Source organism: Cavia porcellus, unplaced genomic scaffold (genome assembly GCF_034190915.1).
Source record: "Cavia porcellus strain 051 isolate PalLab524CR breed Dunkin Hartley unplaced genomic scaffold, mCavPor4.1 scaffold_12, whole genome shotgun sequence".
NCBI classification, from domain to species: Eukaryota; Metazoa; Chordata; class Mammalia; order Rodentia; family Caviidae; genus Cavia; species Cavia porcellus.
In genome coordinates, this window is record NW_026947495.1 from 59,315,453 (window position 1) to 59,340,177 (window position 24,725).

At 34.2% G+C, this 24,725-nt stretch overlaps 1 protein-coding gene across 3 annotated transcripts in view; it reads left to right on the plus strand.

Annotated features, from left to right (window-relative positions):
* Dcaf17 (DDB1 and CUL4 associated factor 17) overlaps positions 1-24,725 on the plus strand; it is a 33,326-nt gene that overhangs the window by 3,059 nt on the left and 5,542 nt on the right. For 2 of the 3 annotated variants that reach the window (XM_005007660.4, XM_013142542.3), the window contains exons 3-13: positions 1,038-1,128; positions 4,234-4,370; positions 5,030-5,108; positions 6,935-7,024; positions 9,234-9,338; positions 9,605-9,710; positions 13,400-13,542; positions 17,317-17,426; positions 21,245-21,332; positions 21,711-21,794; positions 23,695-23,850. In XM_005007660.4, the coding sequence (XP_005007717.1) occupies positions 1,038-1,128; positions 4,234-4,370; positions 5,030-5,108; positions 6,935-7,024; positions 9,234-9,338; positions 9,605-9,710; positions 13,400-13,542; positions 17,317-17,426; positions 21,245-21,332; positions 21,711-21,794; positions 23,695-23,850 (1,189 nt within the window). Of the gene's footprint in view, positions 1-1,037; positions 1,129-4,233; positions 4,371-5,029; positions 5,109-6,934; positions 7,025-9,233; positions 9,339-9,604; positions 9,711-13,399; positions 13,543-17,316; positions 17,427-21,244; positions 21,333-21,710; positions 21,795-23,694; positions 23,851-24,725 lie in introns of those variants that run through there. The other variant, XR_010050857.1, reaches the window with a different exon arrangement.

Consider the following 24,725-nt stretch of genomic DNA (forward strand, 5'->3'; position numbering starts at 1 on the left):
CCATACCTGGAAAAAATAGTACTAATTCTTTGCTACCATTTAATTTTCACTTTATAACTTCCCCCATTTGGAAGTACTTGCTTTGATTTAGAAAAAAATTCTGAAATAATAAATTTTGATTGGTGCTCTAATGTAAATAATGTTGGAGTTCTTTAACATGCCATCCAAGGTGCTTTACCCACAGGTTAGAATTACAGATGAGGCTGTTTCATTCTTATGAAATTCTATTCAGTTTAAACCTTTCAATCAGAGATAATCAAAGGTGAATAAAATGTCACCTTGAAAATTGTTTCTCTTTTAGCAGTAGGTTAATTTTAAAGTGCCTCTGTTAAATGAAAATATCTGTGGTCATCTCTCAGTAGAAATCAGAGAAGTATAGTCAGGCACAGTGGCACATGCCTGTAGTTCAGTTCCTGAAGTGGTTGAAGCAGGAGAAATCATTTGAAACCAACCTGGGCAACATAGCAAGATTTTGTCTCATAAATAAGACTATTTGTCCTATCAAAGATAACAGTGTTCTATATTGGTATTGAGCCTTTCTAAAAGATAATTTAGGAATAAAAAAAATTCCAGAGTATTTCCTTTTCTGTATATGAATTTTTATTCTAAAACAATGGAGCCATTTTTATCTACAAATTTTTATTTCACATGTGCTTAAATAGTTTTTGAACTCAAAGGAAATGAAGTTACCCACAAAAAAATGTTCAGGGATAAAAAAGATCAATATGATATAATCTTGAAAAACTTTAATGTAGCTAATATATGTAAAGAAAAGCTAGAAAATGAGCTAAAAGGTTAGTAATTATTTTTGATAGTTTTATAGTATTATAAACTATATTAATCTTATTACTTTTTTGAGGTTTTCTCTATGTGTATATTATGTTACAAATTCTGTGACCAGAAAAAATAATGTACATAAGAAGGCAAATAACACATTATATTTTGGTATTCCAAATCTTTATATGGAAAAGTATCTCAAACCTGAGCAATTACTACTTCCATTATTAATAACAGTAATTTTTTTTTCTCTTTTCCAGTGTTGCATCAGAGCCAAGAAAACTTTATGAGATGCCAAAGTGTCCCAAATCAGAAAAAATAGAGGATGCTTTGTTATGGGAATGCCCAGTGGTGAGATTTATGTTTAAAGCATCGTTAGCCTAGAAGAACTGGTTATTATTAATATATAAAGAATTAAAACCTAAAAGTTATAGTAATTCCTAAATCTTTAGAGCAATTAAAAAGAACATATCTTTGATTATCATTTTCCTTAGCTTAAAAATCATTGATATTATAAATACTTTAAAAATTAGTTTCTTTAAATGTTAAAAATTAGAAAACATTAGTGACTGATTAAAATGTTTATAGCAGTATAAGCTAGTTTATATTTGCAGTGTGTTTAAGAGATTATTCCACTTCACTATACTGAAGTAAGGTATTTAGAGTGACAGTTATGTTAAGTAAATTGTTGAAAGTGAATTCTTAACTATTCCTCCATGAATATTATTTGGAAAACTGTAAAATAAAACTAAAATGTATACCAACAAGATACACTCATTCCATCAGACCAGCATTGGTCTGGTAGTATTTTTCAGACCACTGCTCCCGCGTGACGTTAGAGGTAAGTAAGTACAAAAAGAATTAAGAGAAATTTGACTGGAAAAGTAAATTTAGAACATTCTGAGTATAAAAGATTATAAACTAGTTTGTTTATCGAATTATTTCTCAGAGCCTTTAATACTAATGTATATAATGATTGTAAGTCATGTTCCCAAAATCTTTTTTTGGTACTGGAAATCGAACTCAAGATCTTGCACTTGCCAGGCAGGTGCTGTGCCCCTGAGCTACATTCCCAGCATTTTTTTTTTTTCCAAAATCTTGATAGAACTTGCTTTTTGAGAAACATTTCTAAGTAAGTCTTCCATGTCATTACTGTTCTAAGGAATGCACTTAGGAAATACTATAAGAAATTAAGCAGGTCTTTAAATCTGGTTGGTTTGTTCTTTAGGAAAAACAGAATCCCCAGTAGATGACCAGTATTTAACTCTAAACAATACTTAAAGGATAAGAGGCTATATTCTAAATTTTCTGTTAAAATCCTTTTTTTTTTTTCAAGGCTAATTTTACATACATTGTAGTTTTCTGGAATTTCTGCTTTATTTTTCATTGGATACTTATTCTCTGTTCATAGAAAGCTCCTTTATAAATGTTAGAAAGACTGGGATTTCTGTTTTCTTCTTCAGTTTCTTAGTTTGAAGCTATAAATAACTGTTGTGCTGTCAGCAATTTAACACTTTTTAATCAATTTTCATGGAGGTTAAGGGTGGGGTAGAAAATGACAAAACTTACTTGAGAATTTTGAATACACTTCTATAAAACAAAATTTTAGAGCAATCTTATCACATCAAAGCACTTCTGTAAAAATAAAATTTCTAGTAACCTAATTCTTCTATTCAGACTTCCTTAACATTTAGGCATTTTGTTCTCATTTACAGTGAAGCAAGATTTCCCATTAAGAAAAACTAAGAAGCATATTATATTGTTGTTAATGTACCAATGTGAGACTACTTTTAAATTAATATCCTTTTTTGAGATAGTAGGTGAAATATTGTAAGTATGCAGAAAACAAACTTTTAGTTTAGGAAAATAGTTCAGTTGTCATATAAGCTGCTTCAAGTGTTTTTCTAATAGTCAAGATATAAATAGTATATTCTATAAAACTTTATAAAATCTCTGAAATATACTTATATAAGACATTGTGGAATAGAAACGTTTGTCTTTATCTGTGAGTTAGTGTAAGACTTCTGGTAGAAAGTTAAACAATATCACCAAGAAGCAAACAAAAAACACCTTCTTTCTGTAGGAGAAGACTCATCTTTTGGAGCACATAGAAAATAACAGTGCCCTCATTCTTTTCTGTTCACTTTTGACCTAAGCAAATACTCAATTAATTTCAACTTTTTTTGTTGTGACCATTTCAGGAATTGTTTGTTTTTGGTTGTTTTAGAGATAGAGACTCACTGGGTAGCCCAAGCTTGTCTCAAACTGTGCAACCCAGGCTGACCTCAAACTCATGATCCTCCTGTGTCATCGTTCTGAGTGCTGGGATTCTAGGTGTGCACCACCACGCTCAGCTCATCAAATTCTCTGTTCTTAAGTTTTTTCTTACAACTGCATCTCCAATTCAAAGCAAACATTTTGCTTCTTTTTGTCTTCCTGTATTATACTTCCACCTTGTGGCAGCTCCTTGGTGACAGGCATGCCCACACAGCTGTCATCTCCCTTTCCTGGGCTACTCATTGTTAACAGGTCATCTTTACAACCAGTTTCTCTTCCACTCTTTTTGACTATCTTCATTCTGGATTGTAGCTTCTTATCTGAGGTTGGAATAGAAGCACATTAAACAGTAGGGTAATTTGCATTTTGCCACATTGACTTCCATATAAAGGAAAACAAATCCTGTAGTAAAGACAAAAGGGATAATGTAAATGTCTGTTCTATCATGACTTTTTCTTTCAACAATAAAGCTTGAACTCAGAGCCTGCCAAGTACGCTGGTTAATAGCTATGGCTACTGTACATGATTTTTCTTTCTTTTTGAAATAGGGTTTCACTATGCAATTCAAACTGGCCTTAAACTCACTTTATAGCCCAGGTTGGCCTCAACTTGCAGCAGTCTTCCTCTCTCAGCCTCCTCAGTGCTGAAATTACAGGCATGCACCACCACGCTTGGCTACATGATTTTTAAGAGCTATTTTTATTATCATAGCAGCAGTGTCAGTATTCCCACTATAGTTATTATTGGCTAACATTTGTTAAATATGTAGTAAATAAGTTATTTCAGGGACATTTTAAAAGGTTTATGTGAATAAACTCAGTAAGTTAGTGATGAAAATAATAACTCAGAATCTTTCCTTCTTTGGATTCTCTATTTATGTGCTTAAAACATATTCTTTAGTAAGCTAGGAATGGTAGCATATGCCTGTAATTCAGCATGAAGGAGGCTGAGGCAGGAAGATTGCGATGAGTTCAAGGTCAGCCTGGGCTGCATAGCGAATGAATACAAAGTCAGCCTGAACTATATAGTAAGACCCTGTTTCAAAAAACTAAAAAAAAATTGTTTCCTTCTTGTGTTTACTTATCTGGCTATCTTTAAGTTTAGTAATTTTCTTTGGACATTAATTACCATATATTGTTCATGGCCAAATGTTTCATTTTTACATCTTACTTTTTTTAGGGGGATGTACTTTCCAATCCATCAGATTATAAATCCTCACTCATAGCACTGACTGCTCATAATTGGCTACTCCGTATATCGGCGACTACAGGAAAAATTCTTGAAAAAATATATCTCGCCTCTTACTGCAAATTCAGGTATTAACTGCGGGTTTATTATTTAAGATTTTGCCATAAAAATTTAAGGCTTATAGATCAGGAATTTTAAAACCCCATGCCCCAGTTTTCCAGTGCTTTTTTTTCCTTGTGACTACATTTGAATATTTGAGCACTGAGACCTTCTTTGTCTTTTTGTTTTGATTCCTAATAAGTATTTGGTCTATACAAAATAGTATACATACATTTAACAAAAAATTTTAATACACTGTGTTACCCTTCTACAACTAGTGTTTTCTGTATAAGGTGAAACTTAGGGTAGGATTTCCTAAAGGCTAGTCTTTGTCAGTTAAATTATCTGCCTACTAAAATTGAACAACTGTTTTTTTAAAATTTGGTTCTGTCAGTGAGATACAAATTTTTGGAGTGAATATGGGTATACAGTTTTTGAATGTAATATATTAATACTTTTATAACTTTCATTTTAAGGTAGAAATTTCTTCCCTAAATTTTGAATACTCTTAGATCAAAAACATTTTTATCTATCAACATTCCAAAAGGATTAAAATTATTAATTCATTTATCAGTTTATTTTTTAAATAGATTGCTTTTATAATGCAATTGATAAACTGTATAATGTCTTGATTTTAAGTACAAGGAAATTGACTCAAATTATTATACTCTCCACTTTATTTTGAAAGGTACCTGAGCTGGGATACTCCTCAAGAAGTCATCACAATCAAGTCAGCTCAGAACAAATGTTCTGCATTGGCTTGTCAGGTAGACATGATTAAATATTCAGTAAACCAAGAATTTGCTTCCTTAGATACTAGTCCGTAAATTTGTTATGAAAGAACTGATCATCTTTGATTTTTGAAGCATGCCATTAGAGTTGGTAGGTAAATTATTTTTTCTGAAATGTTTTATTAAAATGGCCTCTCCATGTCCCCTACCCCAATACTATAACAAGTATTTGTTTCCTTTTGTTTGCATATCACCTTTAATGTGAATATAGCTTTTTCTCACCAGTATTCTTGATTATAAACTAGCCAAAAACTATTCTGAGTGCTTTTCCGGTATTAACTCTTCTAATCTTCAACATAAACCTTGAAATACATATTATTGTCCATTTCTCAGATGATAAGTCTGAGACCCCCACAGGTTAAATAACTTTTGCAAAGTCACTGTGCTGGTAAGTGGTAGAACTTAGACTCAAGACAGTCTAGCTCCTGAGTTCCTCTTCTTACACGTTTGTAGCAGGCTGCCCTTTTTTGAAAGTGGTATAACTGACTGACAGGAAGGTTTATATAAAACTCTATAGTAATTTTTAATAAATTAAGCAGTTCCTCTGATTTAATCTTATTTAAGTAATCGCATCCAGCACTCTCTTGTCAACTTCCTTTGTCCAGCAGCTTGCACTTTTTATGATGAGTATAAATGTTTCTACTCTGTTTCTACATTCTGCCCTATCACATTATTCATGTCTTTTATTGGAATCTGCTCACTCACTCCTTGATATATTAAGTATGTCAATCGAAGAAAAAAGATCACTGTCTCACAAATATTTTTCTCCTTTTACTGTGTTGCCATCTTTGCTTTGATAAAGGAAAATTCATACAAGTGAAATAGTAACAAAAGAGCAAAACATTTATGAGAATTCTCCAAATATCTAGTCCAGTGTGCCTTTTTAAGAACTTAAATTCCTGAAGAGCAAGTATGTAAGTCTTATTTTACACAGTACACAAAAGTTTTTTATTTACCACCTTCTGATGGCGTCAAAAGTCTTTTCAGTAGATTTTTTGGTTTAGACTGTTTTCTCACAATCTTTAGTCGACAACTAGTAGCTCTTTTCAAGACACATAAATAATGTCTTTCCTTTGAACTTTAGGAACTTAAAAGTCTGATGTATATCTTGATGATCTTTTGTTAAGTATACCCTTTTCAGCAGGAAAATTCTAAGGATTTTAAACATTACAATCTATTTTTTTTTTCTAATTTAGTTATCACAAGTGTTACAGTTTTGTTGAAGTAGGTCTCACTGTACTAGACAGCCCCCTTTGTCTACCACATATTTAGGACATTTACTTGAACCCTGTACTAAAGAAATACAACAGATTATTTTACATTTCGATATGGGAATAAATTGACTAAAATTTGTTCTTCTTGAAGCAGAGAAATTGCTCAAGATTTTACTATTGATTTTTTTTTTCTCATTTTACACAGATGTATCAGTGCAACGTGACTTTTAATGATAGTAACCATGACAACTACTTATGTTTTGATTAGGCTCTTTATTGTTAGAACTCCAATTTACAATATAAATGCCTAGTATTTTGTTGCTGAAAAATGTTTACAGTTATAAATTTTTGTGTGCATATTTATGTGTATATATCTGAATATTGTAGCTGAAGATTTGGAGTGAACATATTTTAAATATGTTTGTCTTTCTTTTTAGGTGACTTTTCAGTCTAGGTTGATACATGTTTTCAGTTTGTGAAAACCTCTGTGTGACCACATTCTAGGACAGATAGATGTTTTCAGCTTATAAAAAGAATATTTCTGAAGTACTTTGGAGAGCTGCCTGTAATATTGGTCTTTCCTTTTAGGCAGGCATTCAGCAGACTGTTTTGTTATACCTTGCAGTGTTCCGAGTTCTGCCTTTTTCACTTGTAGGGATTGTAGAGATCAACAAAAGGGTAAGAACTTATTTCTTATTTAACTGCAGTATTAATTTTATTGACAGTAAGATTACTGTCATTATTTAATTATTTATTAGATGTTTTGATTGGAAATGTTCCTGTGACTTGGTTATTTCAGATCAAAATACAGGAGAACATTTGACTTGAGAAAAAGTCCCTTACCCCTTCCTCTTTGTGCATATTTTTATGCCTCTCAAATGGATAGTGTTGGAACCTGTGGTCATTAACAAACCACTGCTTTATAAAATTATGAAATGAGTAAGGTAGTTTTTTCAAAGGAAATATTTCCAAAGCTTATAAAAATGATCATTAAGCTGTAAAATATGTGTCATTTTAATTGCAAGGTATATGTCTAAAATTTGCTTTATGGTATATAAACAAGGCTTAAAATTAAATGTGTAAATTTTCTCTATTATTCAGTTTTGGATTTTATTGTTGGTGGTGTTTTTCTTGAATTGTGGAGTAGTTACATGGAGGGAAGGAGGTGACAAATCTCAGTTGAGTAGAAGAATTAGTGGGGCTGGGAACACTTGTCTAAAATGTGCAAGGTCCAGGTTTTGATCCTGAGCACCAAAAAATGAACCACTAGTCTTCAGCTTTGTTCTGGGTGAATGGTTGTTTATTGGACTCTGTCTTTAAACACCTAAAGTGCTTTAGAAGACAAAACCTTGAAGTTCTACTAATATTTGCTACCAAATAAAATGAATGAGCTTAAACATCTTAATATTATATAAGTGTAATACAGTAAGTAATATTAATTACCATATTATTCATTTTGAAGCAGGTTCTTTGAGTATTTTACATTGTAATTAAGAAGTTAAACAGATATACAAATTCTGAAAATAGAAAGTAAAAGAGCTAGAATTTAAACCTAGAATACTGTGGCTACTTTATTACAGCACTCATTATTTTGTAATGTTTGAATTATACAGCTCTTCCTTTCAAAATGGGGAACAAGGGTCAGTGAATTAAAAAGTCATGAGTGAGTCAACATCAAAACCAACTGTAATTATCTTTCAAAGAAATGGCAAAAAGCACAACTTATAATCATTCTCTTTGTGCTTGCAGTTTAGATAATTGTGAATATATATCAGTCTACAATAGTAATGAGCACGTAACAAAATGATAAGTTGTTCCTGTTTATTCTTATGTATCCACAGTAATCATTTGGTTTTGATTATAGTGGGTATTATTGGGATAAAAGCATATTTTTCACTTACTATGCATAATAAACTGGGTAGTATTGTGTACTCTAGATATTTATTGAGATTGTAAATCTTCACTAAGTTTTCTTGAGTAGAAATAGAAACAGATTTTCATTTCATATCTATTGTCTTTCATTGCTATGAATACTTGCATATATCAGTAAATATTAAATATTGTTAATAATAATAATAAATATTGTTGTTAAAGTAGGCATAGAATAATGTTATTAAGCTATATTTAGAATTATACATTCAATGCGTAGAACAGACACTTTTAAGAACAATGAACCAAAATCTTACTCAAGGCCAGCTAGGCTAAATGTCTCTGTAGACATTTGGTGTTTAGCATGTTTTGTTTTTATGTGGCTCAAGAAAAAAAGGTAATATTATAAATTAAAGCTCAAGGTAAAATCTGGAGATGTCTGTTTCTCTTATAATTACTTTCCTAGACCATTCTTTTTAAATAGCTGAAGTTTATCTCTTAATAAAGAACATTTTAATGTAAAGAATGGGTTCCTGCCAGGATATGCATGGTAAGTTAAAAATTCATTTAGAATTATGTGGCCTAACTATATAAATGTTACAGTGTTCTTGAGGATTAAGATTTATTAATAGAGTTTTTTTTTTTTTTGAGATAGGGTCTCACTTTGTAGTTCTGCCTTAACCTCCCAAGGCACACTGGGATTACAGGTGTGTGCCACCACACCCAGCTGTTAATGAGTTTTGACAAAGCTATGAAGCAAATAAATGCTGCTGGTGCGTCATTTTGAGGCGCATGTGTCACACTTCTATTTTAGTGCTCCAGCCTGGGAATCTAGTAGCTTACTGCTCTCTCCTACTAACACTCTCATCTCAAGTTGCTGAGTTGTAGTTAAGTTTTGGCACTAGGCAGCAAGGTTGTAATAGTGACCTGAATTGTAAGCAAGAGTACAAACCATTGTGAATACTCAGAGGATTGACCTTCTGGTCTTTTCTCAGGTGATATCTGCCTTTCCCCCCAGATTTTCGGGAACATTACCGATGCTACCCTCTCTCATGGGATACTAATTGTGATGTACAGCTCAGGACTGGTCAGGCTCTATAGCTTCCAAGCCATCACTGAACAGGTAAAGAAAACTGATGTTTGCTGTACTATGGATTTTGGACTTTTTTAAAAATGAAATGTTTTTAAAGTGTATGTGTAGTAATCAAATTCATAAAACTTTGGAAATCCAAAAGACAAAGTAACCTTTAAAAGAGGGGTGGGGAAGATAAACAGGAAGACCCTTGGATAGAGACATTTTCTCTGTTATATGCATGTGAGTTTTTTTTTCTCTCAGACAGCAAATAAATAGGTGCTAAAGCCACCATTTTTGTTTTGTTTTGTTTTTAGTTCATGCAACAGAAACTTGACTTAGGGTGTGCATGCAGATGGGGTGGGACTACTGGAACTGTAGGAGAGGCTCCTTTTGGCATCCCTTGTAATATTAAAATCACAGGTATGGCTACTATATAGTATTTTTTCACTTTAAATAAGTGGTCATATAAATATTACTAATTGTAATAATGCAGATGTTTTTTCCTGTAGTTATAAACTGATTCATGTTACTTCTGTACAACAATCATTGTTACTGAATAAATGTCAACAAAATGCTTTTATCTGTTGCTTGAACCAAAGGCTTGGGGATCCTGAGTCTTGCTTGACCAAAGACCTTTGAAACACTTTGCATTTCTGATCTTTTATATCCTTACCTGCAAAATGAAGAGTTGCAATGAATACTACCATTCTCACTCCCTTATAACTTAATATTTTATATTTTGTGAAATACTTTATAATTTATAAAGGGTATTTTTCAAGGAAAATATTATCATGCATCTGAATATAGATAGGATTAGTTACAGTGAGGATTTCCCAGTATGCTTACAGATTGACAAAGCACAAAAAAGAGAATTCTATAAATATAGCAAACATGTTCTTTATTTAATTAGCTTATTAAATTCAGCATTTTTTAGAGAAATTAAACCACTGTATAAAATCAGTAGTATTTGTTAAACTATGAGTATTCAAGGTACATCTCAAGAATTCAAGAATGGTTTAATGATTGCAAATAGACACAAAATCCTATGAGTTAATTAGAGAAAGTACATTTTATTATCCTAATATCTTTTTATTCTTAGTTCATTAAGAATCGTTTCTATTCTCATTGAAGATACTTCCTTCTATTTCCTGTCAATAAGCAACATACTTTTAGGTGAAATGCCAAAAGTAAAATAAATAAATAAAATAAAGTTACTGTTCTTTTTTGTTTTATGTTTTTGTCTTTTAACTCACAGCAAACTTTCTCTTTTTTGTTGTTTTGTTTATTGTTAATAGTGTTGGAACTTGAACCCAGGGCCTTGCACATGCTAGGCAAGCCCTCTTCCACTAAGCCACACTCAGCCCCATGCTGAATTTCTTGATCCCAATTAAAACTTCATCCTTAATGCATATACAGTAGTCCCATGCCTTCAGTACCAGTGCTGCTACTAAAAATTAAAGCATGGACTGAAGGTTCCATTTTTTTCCTCAGTATGCAGCCCCATAGTGTATATAGACTAATGTGTTCAAATGTAATTTGACATCATTTTTCTGTAGGATTAGATTACCAATTTGATATATGGAAGTTCATTTATTTCAGTTTGGTTTCTGTTTTTTGGTTTTCCTTTTTTCTTATTGATTTTATTCTTTTTATTCCCCCAGCCCAATACTGCAGATTAAATATAGGGCCTTGCACATTCTAGGACAAGTGCTCTACCACCAAGCTACATCCCAGCCCTTGGTTTTATTCTTGCAGTTACAAAATGTATATATAGTTGAAAGATCAAAACTGCATGAAAATTTACACTCAGAAACTTTGCTTCCAGGCTTTCCTCTTCCATCCTGTTGTTACTTTCTTACTTTCTTCCCCACTCTTATCTGCCTTCAGAAATGATGATTTTTATGTTTGTTTCTAGTTTATCCTTCTGCTGTTTCTTTTTTTTGGTAATGGGCATCGGACTCATGACCTATGCTTGCCAGCCAGGCTCTTGTGCCACTAAGCTAAATTTCCAGCCCCTCCTTCACTTGTTTGTTTGTTTGTTTGTTTGTTTTTGGCAACTATTAACTTTAAATAATGCCTCCTTTCCTATACCGAGAATGGCATATACTCTGTATTTTTGCTTCACACATAGCTAAATTTTTAAACATTTATATGACTAAATATGCCTTACATTTTAAAATTATAGAAAATTGTCATTTCCTTTCTTTTACAATTTTATTTTTATTTTTTGTTTTTTTGAAACAAGGTCTCACTATATAGTGTAGGCCGGCCTTAAACTCACTGTAGCCCAGGAAGGGTTTGAACTTGCAGCAATCTTCTGCATCATCTTCCTTAGTACTGGGATCATAGGCGTGAACAACCATGCCTGGCTCCTCCCTTCTTTTGTAAACAATCATTTTGTACACTTTGTGTTAAAAGTCTCCTTTGGAGTATTATTGTTTGATGTTTCACAGACTCAAAGTACTCTGCTTAGTCGGTTATTTTATTTGTAGTGCCTCTTTCCACTGTCTAGACAGTAGGACCTTCTTGTAATGACTCTTCCTTTCACACTACCTGCTGATGTCCTGGTAAACATCCTTGCTTTCTAGAAACAGCAGGATGGTAGAGGCCCATCTAAAACTTTTCTTACTTCATGGCATGAAATTACCTAGTATCTGAGAACTTGTAGGCCTTTTTGAGAATAATATTGCCAGTCAAGGTTTTGGTCCTTGGAAGATAAGCAGAGCCAATCACAGATGTGAACAGAGACCTGCTAATACTTTTAGTTCATTTTTAGCAAATGCTGGGAAAAGTATTTCTTTTTAAATGCATGTATTTGCATTGATTTTTTTGTTTAGAATTTTATTTTATATTCTCTAAAACAAAATTAAATTTTAATTTCAAATTAAAACTATATTTTTCCTATCTTATGATTCTTTTCCCTATGCACCATCACTTGGTAGCCAGTGTAGTATCACATATGAAATTTATGATTTAATGACTCATGCCTTTATGCTATTTTTATATTGGAGTATTCACATTTTTCTTATTACTGAAAAAATCCTCTATATATTGATGTTATTACCCTTTTCTTAAAAGGTTAAAAGATAGTATAAGTAATATATAACTTTTGTCAAGGCCTAACAAAACATACACTTCTATATATAATATTTGACTCTTGTATGAATAGTCTTCCTAACACAAGCCACTTTACTACAATGAAAAGATTACTCTGCAAAAGTATTGGCCTCATCAAGTGATTAAACTCTGAAGTAAGACACCTAAACAGATTAGCCACTTGCCCAGTTAGACCATGTAGTGTTTTTGTAGATTGTCCAAAAGAAATGCTAATCTTCTAAAGCTATGATACCTTTCACTTACACATTTAAGAGTAGATTATACTCTTTAAAATTGTGATCAAAGAGCAAGACTAAAAAGCACCAACAGAATTCTCTTTTATAATGTCTCCGAAAGAGACTGACTGAATCCTTCTGAACCACGTGAAAGTTAACTTGTCTGATGATAATGGTAGCAGAAGTGAATACCCTTTAATAAAGCCTTTCTTGTGGCAGGGCCTTTTCTAAGTGGTTGTTTACATTCATTATGACTAATGTTGCATTTACCCTGAAAATCTTATGCAACACAAATCTTGTAAAGCTTACTGCATATACCTGTTAACCTTGGATATGGAAGGTCTTTTCTTACTTAAAGGAATTATTAGATTTAATTGCCTGCTAGGATTGTCATGGGACTTGGAAAGAGTAACTAGCTCAGAACCTTATACATAGCAGATGGTTAGTAAATGGTGGCTTTCATTATGTGTACTTTGTCCTCTTTTTGTCCCCCATTATAAGCATCTCAATCTTTTATCTCTATTCATCTTCAGGCCACACATGCCCCCGAAAATAGATGTCTAGAAAATTGGTTCATGATCTAAGATTTGTTTTCTACTAGCATTCTCTTCTCTTAGCAATAAACCTCTTCCTGATTGCGTTTTGTTTCCTTCATCTTAATCATTTTTCATAGTGAAAGTTCATGGATGATGCATGCAAGGAAAGGTTTAATTCAGTTAATGAATGGTCCAAGACCACTAGAACAGAGAAACTAATACTGTCTTCTCATCTTTACAGACTCACCACCATTGCTCTTTGAGGTGTCATCTCTAGAAAATGCTTTTCAAATTGGAGGCCATCCTTGGCACTACATCATTACACCCAATAAGAAGAAACAGAAAGGAGTTTTCCATATTTGTGCCTTGAAGGATAACTCCTTGGTAAATCATTAGTGACAGACTTTTAATAGTAGATTTGTACCAAAAATTCTCTGTTCTTTACTCCTCTAATAGTGATACATTCCTAAGAATTACTTTATTATTCATTTATTTTAATAATTCACAACAATATAGAGAAATACTTATGTGTATCACACAAAATTTAAAACCATTTGTATTTGAAAGTCTTAGGGTACTGGTAATTTTTTCACCCTTAGTAATCTCTAACTAAGGGGTCCCATACAAAACTTCTGTCAGTCTGCACAGTGATGGAATGTATTCTGGTTGCCTCTGAAATTTCTGTGGAATGTGATGCTGGTTCTGCTTCTGCTTCTACATGGTTTGTTGCTGTATGCTTTCTAGAGCAGAACCAAATGGTGCTTTGGAGATCATAGCATAGGTATTGAAACACTTTGAGTTTTCAAGGATATTCTTAAACTACAAGTGCTTATCAAAAAATGTAGTGTGTTTTTAAGTAAAATATATTTCAGTAAAAGATACACTGACAGTAATGCACCTCAAAATACTCTCCCTTGCTTCAAACACAGTTTTCCCACCTTTGTTGCTTGCTACTTTGTGAAGCAATTATGGAACTCTTGTTAGTCTTTTTATGAGTGATAAAAAGTACGGGGAATACTGCTGCTGAGCGCCATACAGTTGAAAGACAGACTTGAAAAAATTGCAGCGTGTCCCCATCTACCTTATTCACCGAGTCTGGTACTATGCAACTGCTAGCTTTTCCTCAAGGTCAGAATGACCATGAAAAGTAAACATTCTGAATGAGTGAAGAGCGTCGAGGCAGCTACAGCAGCACAACCACAGAGATACTCATAAAAAGGTCTTCGAGAACTATTTCACAAAGTGGCGAGAGTAGTGGGATAAGTGTGTTTGATGTGTGGGGGAGTAAAGCAATATATCTTTTACTATATTTTTTAGAGTTTAAATAATTACCTTATTTTCAACCACATATTTATGGCAGAGGAATGATACGTGTACAATCATAACTATTCGTACCTCTTGAGTTCATACTTCTTTTTTAAAATGCTTTCTGCATTGATTTGCTATTTATCGAACACCAGAGTCCACCATGTGCCAGACATAGCTAGGGATACATTTTCTTCCTTAAAGTTGCTTATACTCTCAGAAGAAAGCAAACATAAGGTTCCATTTTTGTTTTATATTGCTGACCTAATTTAGTTTACTTTTGTTTTTGCATCAAGGTCTTGCAGTGTAATTCAGGGTGGCCTTGAACTCACTATTTAGCCTAGGCTGACCTCAAACTCATGGTGATTCTCCTGCCTTCACCTTCTGAGTGCTGGGATTGTAATGTGCACCACCACGCCTGGCTAATATTGCTTTATTTATTTATTTATTTAGTTAGTTAGTTAGTTTGTACTAGGAATCGAACTCAGGACCTTGCATCTGCCAGGCAGGTGCATGTGCTGCTGAGGTATATCCCTGTACCTTAATGTTGCCCTTTTTTCCACTTAATTTGTGCATCCAGTCATATCCTACACAATTTGCATTCTAGACATTAAGCATACTCTTGCTAAGTAAGAACTGGTAACACCTGTTCTATCTATCTGTATACATAGACTGCATTTTTATGTATGCACATAAATAATGGCCTTCAGCATAATACTTAGGCATTCTCCTGTAATAACCAATTATAACATTCATAAATAATTGTCAAATTCAGGAAGTTCTTAATCTTTTTGTTGGATAGTTTTATTACAGTGACACTGCCTAAGTGACGCCTGTGCCTATTACCTTGTTACCCATCAGAAGAGTCAACCCCAAAACAGAAGCAGGCAAATTTAAGATGTCAGAAAATGGCTTACAGGTTTCAATATTACACTGAGCTTTAAATCTAGCATTTGAACAAATAATTAAAAGCAATAGGCACTGGTAATAAAGCTGCCTACTATTTAACACAGAGATATTCTCGCATGTTATACTTAGATAATAAAGAGAACACTTGCTAAAGAAAGTATGTGCTTACATGTTTTATATTGAAAGGACATCTGGAGCCAGTATCTCACGGACATATTTATTTTAATTGTTGCGATGAAGATATTTAAATGCATTCATTTTTTTGTGTGTAATGTGAAATAATAATGACCATTTCTATTAGAAATAGTATACTTGTAAAAATTAATGAAAAATTTAATCTCATTCACTAATTGTATTTATAAAATATATTAAATTTCAAAAATTTTAAGTGCTTTAGCATACAAAGCACTTATGACATATCCCTAGCCTACCTCTCCAGCCTCATGCCTGTATACCTTACCTCTCAATTTTACTTTAGCTGTTACTTATGTTTATATGTGTGTGTGCACGTGTGTATATGCGTGTGTGTATTAAACTGTTGTGCTTTTTTCTGTGTTTTCTGTGCTGTTTCTATTTTCTGTTTTTCTATTATGGCTTGGGTTAAGCTATTTTTGCTTCCTAAAATTCTTTTCATCTGGATTGATGGCTTGATAATATCCTGTTTTGGCCCAATTACTTCATTTTCTACTCTGCATTACTAGTTTTTCTTTATGTTTCTGCCTTCCCCTAAGCTGTAAACATCTTGATGTTTAATTCATGTCAGGTACAAATGCTTAGTAGCCTGTCAATATATGCCAATGAAATTAATAAACTCTTAATAATTCAAAACTTTTATGAATATCCAGTATGAAAAATGGTATCATTTCATTTCTCTCATTTACATGAGAGAAATTTTAAAAATTAAATGACTCGAAACCAATAAAGTTCTGTATCCATGCTCATTTTAGTTTCCAGTGCTCTTGTGTATATATAAGATGAAACATTTGTGTGCTCATGTGATCACATGCAAGATTGTTTTTCTTTATTTTAATGTCTAAATATACCACAATGAAGGAAATTTCATTTTTCTTAAATACTAAGCAGTGGTAGACCATTTCCTTAGATATGGGTGTGAAGTGTGTGTGTTTTGATTTTCTTGCTTGTTTTGTTTTGTTTTTGATAACCAGGAATTGAACTCAACCTTGTACTTGCCAGGCAGGTACTGTGCCACTGAGCTATATTTCCAGCCTCTGCTTTTGTTTTTTGGGACAGGGTCTTGCTGTGTTGCCCAGGCTAGTCTCCGACTTTAGGATTCAAGCAGTCTTCTTGCCTTAGCCTCCTGAGTAGGTGGGACTATCGGCTTGCACCACCATACCTGGCTAGATATGAGAGTTTAATATTTTACTTATCTAAGCTTATGTGGCCTGTGTCAGAGGTTTTAGCCTGGTTATGTGCTTATTTGTGTTACTCACTGTTCCGATGGGATGAGAAGGAAGAAGGCTGTACATAAGAAGGGCAAAATAATATATGATGGAATGTCCATGGACTTTAGAATCAGGTCTTCTATTTAGTAGGTGCAAAACATTGGATAAATGATTTATTTTCTTTGCGTATCAGTTTCGCTAGCCATAAAGTGAGGTTAATACTCGCTTTGAGAGTGATTAAGATCAAATAAATTAGTGACCATAAAGGATCAAATACAGTCCGTGACATAAAGCTGTGCCATCAAACATGATAACATACTATTATAGTTTGGTACAAAATAAATCTCTGAAATTTCCAAATTTAAATGCTTTTCCTTTCTCAACTTTGAGCGTCATAATTGAGCCCTCCTGTACATCCTAGTTCAGCTGGTTAGTAATTTCACTTTCCTACGCTTTTGTAATAATGACGCATCTCTGATGTTAAATTTGAAAAATTTCATTTTCTCCTGTTATTTATCTTACTATTTTTTTCCAACTTTAGGCAAAAAATGGGATCCAAGAAATGGACTGTTGTTCTTTAGAATCTGACTGGATCTATTTCCATCCTGATGCTTCTGGTAGAATAATACATGTTGGTCCAAATCAAATCAAGTGAGTAATTTCATTAGCACCTCAAAGTTAAAAACATCTTTTGGTGTATTTTTTGCCTTCTCTCTCTGTCCCTTTTATTTGTTTGCCAGTTAACTATTGAGCAAATTATGGAAATAGCTTGTTGCAGAGCATTTCCCAAAGATAAGCACCTGGAAAATCTGACTTTTACCCATTATACTGTTCGTAGATATAATATCTGAGCGTATTCTTTGATAGATGATGTATGAGTGAAAGGAAATAGTAGAACAACCTTTCCTCATCAGATCCTAATTCTCCAGGATTAAAACAGAAGGAGGTGGTTTGTCTTTTTCCTGAAAGTCAGCTTTAACATAGACTATTCAGTGGACCGACTTTTGTTTAACTTTGTTTGCTTTCGATGCCTACATATCTCCCACCAGGTAACCTTTGTCCCTTGAAATGTTTGTCATTTGATTTCCCTGACATCACAGTTCTCTGGTTTTCTTCCTTGTTTTATCTATGTTTTTTGTGCTCTTTTCATGCTCTTCACAGACTTTGTAATTGTTTGATATTATAAGTCAGTGATGATGAACCTTTTAGAGCTTTCGGTGATAATAATCAGCTCGCTGCAGGACATGTGCTGTAAGTTTGGCACCTCTTGGACCTTCTTCTCTTCTCACTCAATATTCTCTATTTATTTGCTTGACTTCAAAATCTGTGTTATTAAAAGCTGGTGATCAACTTAACACCAGCTGAATTAAATCAGTATGGTGCTGCATGTAGGCGGCCCACCTAAGGAAAGTTGCCAGCATAAATAGAGACGTGGAGAAGAACTAGGTGTTGGGGGTTCTCCTCAGTGGTGCTGTTTCAAGCTGTTGGTTCTCCTAGAGGAATTCATCATGATTAGCTTCACCAGTATGAGTTTGACTATAACATCAGAGGAGCTTGGGACCTTGTTGCTGAGAATGGCTGTAGTTCACTTTGGGGGAGCTCTGGTCCTTCCATTGAGGGGAAGATGTGTGCTGTTTAATCCCCAGGAGAATCTTGTCATGCTGACTTCCTGGCATCTACTCAACTGTTCTCATTTGTTGAAGGAGCTCAGGACGTCCTTGTTGCTGAGGATGACTGCGGTATTTTTCAGGACAGCCCTGGTCCTTATTTTGGGCGTGATTTTTCAGCTCCAGTGTAGAACCCTCAACTTACTGGCACAGCTCTTTCATCCCGCTTCTACCACCGACCTTTGGGCCTTCCCAGTAGATCTGTAAAACAGATTGGCGTGAGTCCTCATGGGTTCCAGGCCTCCAATTGGACTGATTCGTGGAAGGCATTGTCATGGGCTGTAGGTCTTCAGCTGGATTCATGTAGGGCATTACTGTGGGATCCAGGCTTTGGCTGAATATTCTGGGTCTTTAGTGTTGTGGACAAACTTCCTGTACTTTCTTGTATTTAACTCTGGGTGACCATCATAAAATAATATTATAAATTCTGTGTCCTGATTCTAATTGTTCTCACAACCCCTGATTATATCAATCTGTATACAGCAAAAATTCCACCACATATGTACTAGCTCAAACCTCATTTAAACTCATGCCAGAAATCTGGAATTGTTCTTGATATCTTACCTTCTTGTGTCTGTTCAGTAAACTGTTTTTTGTTTTTTTTTTTTTGATAGTGCTGGTGGTGGTACTAGCATTGAACTCAGGTCCTTTGCACTGATCTACATCCCCAGCCCATTTTTTATTTTTCATTGTGAAACAGTCTCACTAACTCACTACTTTTACTGGACTCAAAACTTGCAGTCCTCCTGCTTCAGCCTCCCAGAGGGCTGGGATTACAGTCATGCACTGCCACACCCAGCACCCCCTGCCTCTCACATGCAAGTACGTATTCTGTCAATACAGTTTATTTTACTACTAAATATTTAAGCCTGCCTGTTTCTACTCCTGGGCATTGTCCTCATTTTGGTCAGACTGCAGTCATCACTAGCCTAGGACACAGTAATAGCTTACTTAAAGAGCTTCTAGAATCCACTTTTGTGCTCTCTTTTCTTTTTAGCAGTGAGAGTGATTTTTAGTAATGTGAACAAATACGAAAACCTAAGTAACTGAATTTTACTTTAACCTTTTTATGGCTTCCTTTTTGCACTCAAGGTGAAGACCCACAGAGTTAGCAGAGTGAAAGACCTTCCCACTCAGTTAACTTCAGGTGTGCTATCTTTTCAGACAACTGAAGACCTGTTCCCTTTGGAGTTTTTCTTGTCTGTTCTCCTGTCTAATTTCTGTTCATAGTTCATAGTCACTCTTCTAGAGATTTTCTTCACGATTTTTAGATTTACTTCCTATCGTATGTTTGAAGTACCTGCTATGTAATCTTGCTTTGTAGCACATAGAGCAGTTTTAATTAATTGTCCATAATGACGAGGAGTCTGTTGATTCCTGTACCCCTAGTCTGAGCACAGTACTTGACACAGAATGGATGCTCAGTATTTGTTGAATAAGAAGAGAAGTATCTGCTTTATTATTTATGCTTCTTAATAATCAGTTTACCTCTCCATCTATTATAAGGGTGAAAGTATTTAATGAAATGTTTATTAACCTTTTACAAATGTCTTAAACTAAATTTCAGCTTCAATAAACCTTATGTACAATGTTTATTACCACCCAGCTTTTTAACTTTTATTATTATAAGAAAATACAGTCCACAAAGAATATACATCCTTTTGCCAGATTTTTTTTTCTTTTTTTTTTTCACTGGTAACCGGGATCAGACTCAGGACTGCCTGCTCACAAGGCAGGTGCTTATGCCACTGAGCTAAATCCCCAGCCCCCTTTTGCCAGATTTTAAAAGATAGGCACTTTTAAATATTGCAGTGATTAAAATAACTAGTTGAGTAATTTAAATTTGATATGTATGCCTCTGGCAATTCTGAGGCATCCAGCTATCCTGGGCCACGGTAACTATTTCTCTGTTTTTTCTTCTCTTTCTCTCCCCTTCCCTTCCCTCCCCAACTCTCCTCCCTGCTCTCCTCCCCTTGTCTTTTTGGCAATAATGGGCACTGAGACACCCTTCCTAGGTTTCCTGAGCTGGCCTCAAATTTGTGTTTCTCCCTTGGCATCTTGAGTAACTGAGTTTAGAGATGTGCACCACTATACATAGCTATCTCACCTGATATTTTTGTTTGTATGTATATGGAACTTTGAGCTTTTTAAACATTGTGCTTTGTAAACTTGTTAATGATGTGAACAGATTTGTGTAGGTGCTGAGCAAATTATTTTATTTTTTCTTGCTTAATAAAGTTTGATCCATGAATATATTTGCACTCATATAACCCAAAACTTTAATTACAACTAATCCTAAGAAAAGACAAATTTATTGTCAATTCAGTTTTTTTTAATTATTACTCTATCATGAAGACTCTTAGTTTAGATTTAGTTGCTATTCCAATCTCTTACAGTTAACTCTAGGTGTTGTTTATAGACATCTTACTCTGTCTTTAGAAATAAGAATGCAGAAATCTGCCATAATACCACATTAAAGACCTGTTACAGGGCAAAGAGATGAGGTTCCTCAGAGCAGCTTTCATTAAGTCCTTTTGGAAGGTGAAACCTGAGCAAAATGCCTCATTCCTGCATTACCTACTTCACTTGCACTTGTCACAGTTGCTATGTTTTTCTTCTTAACAAAATCTCTCAGGTTTGCAGGGGTTTGCAGACATTTAGTGATCAGGCATTGGTTTTGCAGACTAATCAGAAAATGTGGTTATTATAATTTTTATTGTTTTATTTCAGCAGTTCAACTTTGATACTTCGATGATGTTTTGAGGTCTTAGATCCTTAGAATTCTTTTTTTTTTTTTTTCAGAATTTTAAAGCTAAATGAAATAGAAAATAATAGTTCTCAGCATCAGATCTCTGAAGATTTTGTAATTTTGGCCAATAGGGAGCACAAAGTAAGTTAGAAATACTTTTAAGTCCTTTATATGTAATTGTCTTTATGTATAACCATGTAAAATGCAAATATGTTTGCCTTTCAATATGGCTGAAAACAAGAGCACAACTCTATAAAACTATTCATTTTGTCTACATAGATACCCAGTCTTACCCTTGTGTACAAGCAAGATTTGAAAAGTTAATTATGTTGAATTTATGTTTTGCTTATTTGTTTTCTTTCTGGATTTTTCAAGTTTTATAGATGAATTTGCAACTTTTGGTTCTAATTATTTGTATAAGCTTAGAGTTATTTGGGATATATGTGAAAACACATATCATACCTGACTGCAAATGATACTTTAGTGTATAAATTAACACTGTTTCTCTTCATTTGATAGAAAGAAAACTTAATCACTGTTACAGCTTCTGGAAGGGTGGTGAAAAAAAGTTTTAACCTTCTGGATGATGACCCAGAACAAGAGGTAGTACTTTAGCCAACAATAGCAAACCAAATCAGTGTGTATTTGCACAGTGAATTTCAAGTCAAAATGCCCCAGATCCGGTGGTAAGATTGTGGTAATGGATTCCTTGCAGGCTGAATGGTTGGATTGTGTAGGCTATTTGTACCAGTGCAGCTCCGCCATCCTCTCTTATTGAAATTATTCATAAGATTTTGTTTGTAGAAAGGTTCATGAGGCCAAAATAACTTGAAAACGTGGTTTAGTGTTTTGTTTTGTGTGTTTTCTAGGGAAATCATTTAACAGAAAACTGTGAAATTCTCATGCTTTAATGGCTTTTGCCTTATTTTTTTACTTACTAGACATGGATTTTTTTTTAATAGGCCATTGAGGATAAGGGTATAGCAAATCAGTTTAGCTTTTGTCATCTATTTGGCATTGCCAGTCACTGAGCTAATCCAGTTTTACCCCTTTCCATTAAAAGGCACTAGAAATACTGTGAAAGCAACACTGATCATGCTTCAAATATATAACCATTGCTTACTTTCTAAATCCACTTAAATCTTATATCTATAGTGTTTGTGTGGTCATATCTATATGTAAACTTTAAAGCAGCCTCTTGATATAGCCTAGTATGTGTAAAAAGGAAAAAAAAAAATTACTCTTTTGGTTCATAAAAACCTATCAAGATGAAGTAGGAAATTCCCTATCCTGTATATAAAAGCACATTCAAGCTAGGCGTGGTGACACATGCCTGTAACCCTAGCACTTAGATGCTAAGGCAGGAGGATCGCCATGAGAAACCTCCCCTTCCCCCATTGGCCACATAGTAAGCTTAAGGCCAGCCAGAACTATAATGAGGCCCTGTCTCAGAAACACAACAAATAAATACAATTTTTTAGAAAAGCATATTCAAGAAAGATATACTAAAATCATCAAAAAGTAGCAAAAAAGTAATAAGAGAGAGATGGCAAGAAAACAAGAGATGCGCTGTATCATGAGATTAGGAAACTAAGTCTTTTATTCTATAAAGGAAAAATTGAAAATGATTCTTACCAAAACCTATAAAATCATTGCTACTAAGGCAAAGTCACCCTTTGAAATTTGACCATGGTAGGATCGTGGCAGAAAAGTAAATAAAATGAACCATAGTTAACAAATCTGTGTGCACTTTTATGCCAGAAGATAGTAAAGGCAGGAAATTTAAATGGATTAAAGAATACCATGACCAGACATAAGTGGTGGTTAAGAGACACACTATGCCTGTGTTGAAGAGTGATGCCAGGCACTCAGCTAACATGTGCGTCCTGTGCTTCAGCCCTGCTTCCTCTGTGAGGCTTTGGCTGTTCTGGGGATTTTTCCAGGAGAGAGAGTGCTGAGTTTTGTCTTGCTTTAACCATATCTAACCCCCTTGACCCAGTCTCATTCTGTGGGTTGGATTTAAGTTCCTAGTATTTCTCCTGAAGTATAAACCATCATTTTGATTTATTCAGCAAACTAGAAAACACTTTTTTAAAAACAAAAAAGATGGCAGATAGAGTCATAAATAGTATATGATGAGTTATCAGTCCTTCTTAGAATGACTTTTCTGATGTAAGAACTTCGAGAGCTCAGAGAGCTATCCCCAGGTTTCAGATCTGAGCTTCCTGAGAACTCAAGAACACATGTCAGAAGCAGCAGCTGAATACTCTTGAATTTGGAAAGGTTCTGGCTTGCTGTCATTATAGAGAATTTCACTTGTATTTTGACACCTACATAGATTTGGGTCTGCTCGTCAAAATCTGTAAAATGATACTTAACTCTTAGAAATTTGGGGCCTATGTTTCTGTAGTAATAGAACAGTTAAATTATAAACATAGGAATATTCCTAACTGAATAACTGGATTTGGCCTCTTTTCCTCTGCTTTATCCATCTATCCTCTAGACTTTCAAAATTGTGGACTATGAAGATGAGTTGGATTTGCTCTCTGTAGTAGCTGTTACTCAAATAGATGCTGAAGGAAAAGCTCACTTGGATTTCCACTGTAATGAATATGGAACGTTACTTAAAAGCATTCCACTAGTGGAGTCATGGGATGTGGTGAGTAGAATTCTTGAGATATAGGCCTGGGTTTTCAATTTTGTGAAAAACACTTGTCTAACATGTTTGAGAACCTGAGTTCAGTACTTTAAAGGGGTGGGAGGTCAAAATTATTACAAGAGTTTTCTTTGTGGATTCTATTTACTGGAATAGATACTACTGTGCTCACATGAATCACACTCACCTGTGTCAATGATCACATGAAAGAAGTTATTGGGGTTGGGGATATAGCTCAGTGGCACAGCGCCTGCCTGCCTGCCAAGCACAAAGTCTTGAGTTCAATTCCCACCCCACTTCCCTCCTCCCCAAAAGTTACTATCCCATACACAATACAAAACCAGTACCTCCCTTATTCCCCTCTGCACTAGGGGGTGCTTTCTTACCAATAGCCTCAAAGATAAAATTTATTTTATTTTTCTTTACGGTTGTAGGATTTTCTCTCCTAATATGTTTGATAATGTTTAAAAAATGAAAGTATTAAAAAATATAATGTAGTGAATCCCCACTATCTATTTAATAAGACCATAACTAAGCAAGTCGAGTTTCCAGCCACTCATGGAAATATTTGTTTGCTCTTCCAAGTATTATATACTAAGAATGGCAAGCATTCTACGCAAGCCTTGTTTTATCAGTGGAGAACTTTGAAGTGTAACAGTTCACCAACTAGGATATATGGTAGCAGCATTGACCATAGAATCTGGATATTCAGACCCTTAAGTCCAGAGTTGTTTTCATTTTCTGTATTTTGTACAATGCCTTTTTAAATTAGTAGTATGTATATCCACAAATAAGGAAAAATAAGCCTATTTTTGGCAATTCTTTGTCTCTATGTGTATATTGAAGATTCCTAGCATAGGTGCTGCAACATTTTAGTG